This window comes from Montipora capricornis, chromosome 5 (genome assembly GCF_036669925.1).
Source record: "Montipora capricornis isolate CH-2021 chromosome 5, ASM3666992v2, whole genome shotgun sequence".
Taxonomy (NCBI): Eukaryota; Metazoa; Cnidaria; class Anthozoa; order Scleractinia; family Acroporidae; genus Montipora; species Montipora capricornis.
The window spans coordinates 16,745,429-16,752,657 of record NC_090887.1 but is presented as its reverse complement, the minus strand read 5'-3'; the positions used below and the strand labels follow the sequence as shown (position 1 = coordinate 16,752,657).

Sequence of the window (7,229 nt, the reverse complement as noted above, 5' to 3'; positions counted from 1 at the left end):
ACGAGAATGAGCGCCATCTTGAATAAGTCATATGAGCATGCGCATCTCGGCTTTGATACATCATATGCGCAAACGACGATTGCGCAGCTCGTGATTGTTTGTGTTGAGTCCCCTTGGCACCAATTTTGGTAATGGACATTTAATTTAAGATATAGCAAGGAAAGGAAAGGAACTTTATTTAAGTGTCTAATCTTCTAGCGCTGTAGAGCACTAATTGGGGACACTGTAAATTGAAATTAACAAGTTAACGAAAATGAAATCAAATGTTGGTTTTTGAGGAGAGGAGAAAACCGGAGTACCCGGAGAAAACCTCTCTGCATGTGCAGAGTAGAGAACCAACAAACTCAACCCACATATGACGCCGAGTCTGGGAATCGAACACGGGCCACATTGGTGGGAGGCGAGTGCTCTCACCACTGCGCCAGCCCTGCAATGATCACTCAATTTAAAAATATTTCAACAATTCAGTTTTTGTGAGATCATCACTTGTGTACTCCATTTACTTTCCAGTTTTAGCCACATTCCACAAGCCTCACATATTAATACTTTCGATAGGCAAAAGGATCCACATTGACCTGTGCTGTTTACCCCAAAGACGAGTTTTTATGATAGCGTTCTTGACAATATGGATACTTCCTTGAGGAAGGCAAGACCTAACGCTCATTTTGAAAATAAACGTTTCGTTAATGCGTAATGCGTAATTCGTGTCTTGCTATACACAAATTGGTCTCAAATTTAAAGGAACATGTTGAAACTAAGCTACCTTCCAAATGTTAACACTATGTTTTGATAACTAAGGGTAACATAAGCCAACAAAAACTGACAATTTCTTGTGAGGCAGAAGCTCTAAGGATCCCAAACATTCCCTGTAAATGTTTGTGAAGATTTAACGTGCCCCTAACCCAGAAATATTTTTTGCACTAAAATGAATCTTTGCACCTGTTGGAAACGCATTGCGGCCATTTTTTCCTTTTTCTAACAAACCCTGCCTTTTTATAGGCTTCAGAACTTGCGAAAAACCAAGTAGAAGGGGAGTGGGTCTATTCCTGATTTGACATCACAAACTACTTTGCATGCCTGTTTACAAAGAGTTGAATGCAATGTAAATCAGTTTGTGGCTGTAATGCGTTTCCAACAGGTGCATGGATTCATTTTAGTGAAAAAAATATTTTGGGGTTAGGGGCACTTTAAAACAAAATTGCACAACCCAGTTAGGCCCAAATTTTCTAGTTATCTTATTATTCAATGCAACTTCAATAAGAAGTGCTGATTTGTTAGAAAACTGACTACAGAAAAAATGACCTCATCCTAAGAAGGCAAACTTTGCAAACAAAGACACCCCCGCAGTTCCCAGTATTATAAGTTTGTAATCAAGTTTGTTACTAGAAAACCCACTTGACATTGACCAATCAAGACCATAGTAGCTTTTCATGTGTTTTTTATTAGTTCACATTGTTTTGATGATAAAGGTTAGTTTCCTCCTCCACCACCTGTTTGACGTGGTCCACCAGTTCCTGGACGTGGAGCTTGAGGATTGCCATTCTTAAAAAAATAAAATTGTCAAAAATAAATGAATTACCTTTATAACCCCTAAACTACTATCAAGCATTATACATGTTTTTCCAAACTTTACAAGCTCTTAAATGATGAATGCTTGTCACTATCACAAAATTTCCGAATCTGATTGGTTATCAAAAGCCCTGATTTCAGCCTTAATAGGACAGTTTGTAATTGGATAGTTGAATGCATCATCAAGCGTGTGCTAGTTGTACTTGAATCATTAATTTATCTTCTTCCAGAGCTACTTGTAAAAACTAAGAAAAGTTGAGCAGATAAGCTATAAATTTTATCACCGTCATCTTCTCGTATTTTGTGATAGTAAAACTTACGATTAATCGATAACAGGACTTGTGTTGTACAATTCAGGGAGTAATTGTGCTCGAAATTTCAAAATTATAGGAATCGGGCAAACTTACTTGCTTGGTTACTCTCTAAATCATAACCATTACAATTTCTCAAATTTGATTGGTGCATTAGAGCGAGTTTCAATCGAGTGTCGTAAAACCAAAACCAAAGTAATTACTTTGGCCAATCAAAAAGGACGGACACAATCCAGTAAACCAATCAAAAGTCAAACCAATTACAAGTAGCCGACACAAAGCGCGGGAAAATGTGCACGCGCGAGCGACGATTGGTTTTGGTTTCGCTTGTGATTGGTTGAAAAAATGGCGCGAGAACTTTGAACCAATCACTGAGTGAAGTAATGCAAAACCAAAGCAATTCGCTAATTACTTTCGACACTCAATTAAAAAACGCTCTAACTGCTTTATTTTTCACTAATTACTGGTATTGTGTAATTGGTACTGTAATAGGACACTTAGATCAGCCAATCATATTAAGTGCACTCAGCTTAATCCACCAATCACAGAATTTATCACAATAACCGTAGCAACAACCACTTACCCTACCACACTGGGGATTTTCCAAAATGGACAAATTTGTAACATTAGACAATGAAAAAGAAATGCATTTTTTCCCTCGGACGTTGTAATGGTTATGATGAATTGCTAATAGGACTTCGTGTCATCCAATTCGGTCTGTAATCATACTCGTGATTAATTACAAAAATCAGACTCCTGTAGATTTTGTTAATCATTCGTATGATTACAGACCGAATTGGACTCCACTCCTCATCCAATCGGAGCTAAAAATGAAAATGAAAATGTCAGCAAACTCACCCTACGAGGAAACCTTGGAGGTGGAACTCTGATTTTTCTGTCTGCCTTTGAGCGATTCCTGACAACCTTTGAGTGAATTGCACAGCTCACACAATAGTGAAGTTTCACATATAGTTTGGGAAGAGGGTACACTGTAACAAAGAAATTCAACCATCAATCCACAAGCCACCAAAAGGCTTTGGAAGTTAAATAAAGGATGAAAGGAACTGTGCTTGAGGCCATAGCACTAGCACCAGCACAGTGACGCCCATGGGACACGTACAAAAACCAACTACCGCAAACACTAGCGTATAAGCCACACTCGTAGATAAGCTGCACCCCTTATTTTGTTGATCAATGTTAAGCAGTCAAAAACTATGAACTCTCCATTCACCCCTTGACCCCTGGGGGTGAGACTTCACATATTTTACTCTGTCTAATACCAGACGATTTAACTTGTCAAATGGGGGCATCCTAGGGCATTTGAGATGTCAATGGGTTAAGCAAGGAAAAAAAACCTTCAAGAGCTTTAGCAGACCCCAAACCATGCTATTTATGTCTTCCAAAAGAAAACAGAAACTGATGGTCTCATAGATATAGATCAGCCACACCCCCAATTTATGGTCCAAAATCTGACCAAAAAGGTGTAGCTTATACATATCGCAAGTGTTTACGGTATTCTTCTTTATTGTATGAATAGTCCCATGAGTGGACAAGCAGAACCAAATCCTGGGCTCTGATTGGCTACCTGAGTGGGCAAGATATTGATTTCTCGCTTGGTCCCGCAAAATCAAAGATCATTTTTTAGTTTTATCCCATATAATAAGTCCTTTATTGACCAAGATTTGTTTGGGCAAGATGGCTGCATATTGGCCTTGTTCTTTTTTTGCATGTTTGTCTCAGCTCATTAACATGCAAAATAAAGAACAAGCCATCTTGACCTCACGCTTGGTCAATAACCCATATATCCAGCCTGACTCAACTCAGTCGATCAGACTGTGTCCAGAGGTTCCAATAACATTTGACATTGATGGCTTGTTTGAGTAAAGTAACCAAACATTGTCATTGTCAAAATGATACTTAATCTAAGGGTTAAAAGGATCTGCCTTTAATTACATTGATTTGGGAAAAAAGTAGCTGACTTTTCTGAGTGAAGTAGATGACACTTTTCATCGGCTGATGGGTCTCATTGAAACCACAGTGTTCTATCCCATGACCAGGCAAAATTTATGTCTCCCTCACAACGTTTTCACCAAGTAATGAACTTTTAATTCTTACACTGAAGAGTACAGCTGTAATTTCAATCCTTGTTCTACAAGCTCATGTTCGGTAATATCATATGGGCAATGACGCTTGCTTTTCATTATGTTCACTGCTGTCACTCACTTTATGCCACAAACAGAAAAACAACAAATGATTGTGAACTGCTGTTCAAAAAAAGCAGCCTTACCATCGTATACACTTGCATCAGCTATATCCCTCACAGCAGCTGCCTCCACAATGTTCCTGATCACAAACTTCTTGATTGCTTTGTCCTTAGGGACACATCGTGCACAGTTTGTACAACGCACAAACTTGACATGACCCCGCCCATGCTTGCTGCGCCCCCAATTACGTCTCTTCTTAGTCTGTTAAATTTATGAAGAACACCAAAACAAAAGGAGCTTAAAAAAATGGACTCTCAAAGACCTCAAACTACCGGTAGTCCTTCTGTTACAATGTCACCTATACACTATAAAACACTGTCACTATAAAAGGGTTGCTTCACGCAATGCTTTTGTTTGAATTCATTCTTGAAAGCACAACTGATTAATTATTCAACATGGTGATCAACAAACAGCAACAGAGACAAAAGCCCTAAAATATATTTCTAGCGCGAAAAAAAGGGACCGCAGATTACAAAAAAGAGTTATCATACAAGAAATAACAGAAGTCAAATTCATCTTTGGTCTGAAGCCAAAGTCTTGCCATTAACCTTTTTAGATACAGACCTTATTCGCTTATCACAGCACTTACATTGCGATAATAGGCAATGACTAATCTGCATTAAAATAAGAGAAGCAATGATGCATTTGCCAAAGCAAGGTCAACGAAGCCCCACTTCTATTAACCCATCCACTCCCTGAACCGTCCCGCCAACTGAGTGATGCCTGCAAATGTTGGTTTTTGAGGAGAGAGGAAAACCGAAGTACCCGAGGAAAAACCTTTCGGAGCAGAGTAGAGAACCAACAAACTCAACCCACATATGGTGTAGAATCCGGAAATCGATCCCGGGCCAAATTGGTGGAAGGCGAGTGCTCTCACCACTGCGCCATTCCTGCTTCCTAATATATCTATCTCATTCCACTTTCCAGCTTAATTAACCCATAGACTCAGACGAGGTCAGACGATTTTACTCGTCAACTGGGGGACGTGCTAACGTGCCTGAGGAGCGAATGGGTTAAGAGGGATGTGTTGGAAAGGAATATATATTCAGTAAAAACTGAGTGGAATTTGAAAACTGGTTCATTGCTATTTCATTCCAAGAAGTTATTACTCGAAGCAAAACGACCATCTAAGATCAACTTTTTAGTGCAAACAAAATGAAGGAAAGGTGAAAGATACTGAAAATATAAAATTAACCTTAAGATAATGTGGTTTTCGTCAAAGTAAAGCTGGTATAGGACAAATACTTAGGTTGAATTATTTCTCAAAGTAAGTATTTCAATCAGTATGTCAACACTAATGTGCACTAGGATAGACAAGTAAGGCTAAGAAACGCTCACAACAGCCCTAAATGCAGTAAATGCGAAGAAAACCACGAACATATTTGGTGAACATTTCTCAAAGACCCACCATTTTGAATGTGGAGAAGGAAAGAGAACGCACGCGTGTGGCCCCTGATATTTGTCTGAGACCACCCCTAAACTGTCTTGTACAATACTATTGCGGGCGCCCAGCCTACTTAGTAGTCGTCTTTTTTCGGAGGACCGACACAACGAACACTTCCGTGCAAAGCTCGGGTTTTGCCACGAACGACTGTTTCATCATTCACGTGGTTTTGGAAATCAAGATGGCGGCTTCGTTCTTCAACAGGCTTGCGGGTCTCGGAGTTGGTGTTGCAGCGGTTGGCGGGGTTGTAAACACAGCTCTTTACAATGGTAAGAAATCTTTGTTTACTGTTGTTGAGGTTTCGCAGCTGTTGAAGAACAATGGCGAAAAATGTGGGGAGGGAGTTTAGTTTATCTGATATTGAGATCAACGTAGACAGTACATGATTCATTGCACATGAGCTTGTAGTGTACATATGATTTTCCACTGCAAGCATGCTCTCGTTTTAGCTTGTTTTCTTTGACTCTGAATAAGATTCAATATGAAGTTGTCAAGATTTATGGTATTCCTTAAAAATATTATTTTGTCCTCTGTTTCTTTGAATGGTTTAAAATAAAGTGGTGAAATTTTGAAAGCCATTTCATCAGACGTGTGGATCGATTAGTTAATCCTCTTACACCTTATACATGTATCCGAGCATTATGGCCGTCACAAGTCTTTGTTCGATGTAGTTAAAAATTGAGAGATAATTTGTACACATGTGTCATGCAATGCAATTTCAAGCTACAGCCTGCCATGCATAGCTCCCTCTCTTAGAGCATCTGGATGTTGGGTACTCTGTGTAGCCAAAGTTTTATTGGGATCACTTTGCAGGGTATTTGACAATTCAGCTCAACATCCTTTTACCCACAAAAAGTGCAACGAATGAATTTCAATCTGGCTAATGACTGTCAATTTTAATATTCAATGGAGGCACTTCTTGAGTGTACTTTGTTCTTAAGGCATCCAACAACAAAATGGAGCATTCTCTGGTCATATACACGCAGCCATGTAGTAGTGTTGCTGTGTAGTCCCCCACATGCGTAGCCATGCAGCCCTGGTTGTTAAGGTTCTTTTCCAACTAGTGGGAGCTTTGGAGAAAGTAACTTTTTAAAATTAAGCCTTCATCACTTATTTTGTTATTAGTGGAAGGAGGCCACAGAGCTGTTATATTTGATAGATTTCAAGGTGTTAAACCTGACGTGGTTGGTGAAGGTACACACTTTCTCATCCCATGGGTCCAGAGACCAATCATATTTGACATTCGCAGCAGACCAAGGAATGTACCTGTTGTAACTGGAAGCAAAGGTTAGACTGTCAATTATAATCATTGATGAAATGACAGACTATTTTGAAGGATTTTCAAAATTTGTCTTGCTGTTAAAATAGAACAGAAGATACAGAGTCCAATTATTGTAAACTATTTTGCTACTTTCTGCCTTTGCTTGAAATCCTTTTGTCAACCCTGAGAAATAAAAAAGAGCTAACTTGTTTTTAGCCTGGAAATCAAATGAAATAAAATATTATTTGTATGCAGGCTTAACTGCCAGCTGGTTGGCTCGGTGGTTTCAGTGTTGTTTGAAACAAAAAAACACCTGCAAGCCTTGTTTTGTGCCTGCCATGATGTGCAGGAGTCAATTTCTTGAATCAGTAACTTTAAAA

General features: G+C 39.1%; 2 protein-coding genes across 3 annotated transcripts in view; one reads left to right on the top strand and one right to left on the bottom strand.

The window, feature by feature from the left end:
- Positions 1-1,421: 1,421 nt before the first annotated feature.
- LOC138049680 (small ribosomal subunit protein eS26-like) lies at positions 1,422-5,576 on the bottom strand. Its single transcript, XM_068896080.1, has 4 exons — positions 5,553-5,576; positions 4,168-4,345; positions 2,739-2,869; positions 1,422-1,542 (listed from the first exon to the last, which is right to left on the bottom strand). Exons 1-4 carry the CDS (start codon positions 5,553-5,555, stop codon positions 1,471-1,473), a joined length of 384 nt encoding a protein of 127 aa, XP_068752181.1. The 5' UTR covers positions 5,556-5,576; the 3' UTR covers positions 1,422-1,470.
- Positions 5,577-5,697: 121 nt separating this feature from the next.
- Positions 5,698-7,229, top strand: part of LOC138049678 (prohibitin 1-like) — a 33,161-nt gene continuing 31,629 nt past the window's right edge. For both annotated transcript variants that reach the window (XM_068896079.1, XM_068896078.1), the window contains exons 1-2: positions 5,698-5,857; positions 6,714-6,875. In XM_068896079.1, coding sequence (XP_068752180.1) covers positions 5,770-5,857; positions 6,714-6,875 — 250 coding nt within the window. In that variant the 5' untranslated portion in view covers positions 5,698-5,769. The remainder of the gene's footprint in view (positions 5,858-6,713; positions 6,876-7,229) is intronic.

Bases quoted from the DNA above. Each gene is read 5' to 3' on its own strand.
- LOC138049680 (XM_068896080.1), bottom strand. The intron at 2,870-4,167 runs GTAAGGCTGCTT...TCTTTGTTACAG, and splicing joins TGATGCAAGTGTATACGATG to TGTACCCTCTTCCCAAACTA. The intron at 1,543-2,738 runs GTGAGTTTGCTG...TATTTTTTTAAG, and splicing joins CTCCAAGGTTTCCTCGTAGG to AATGGCAATCCTCAAGCTCC.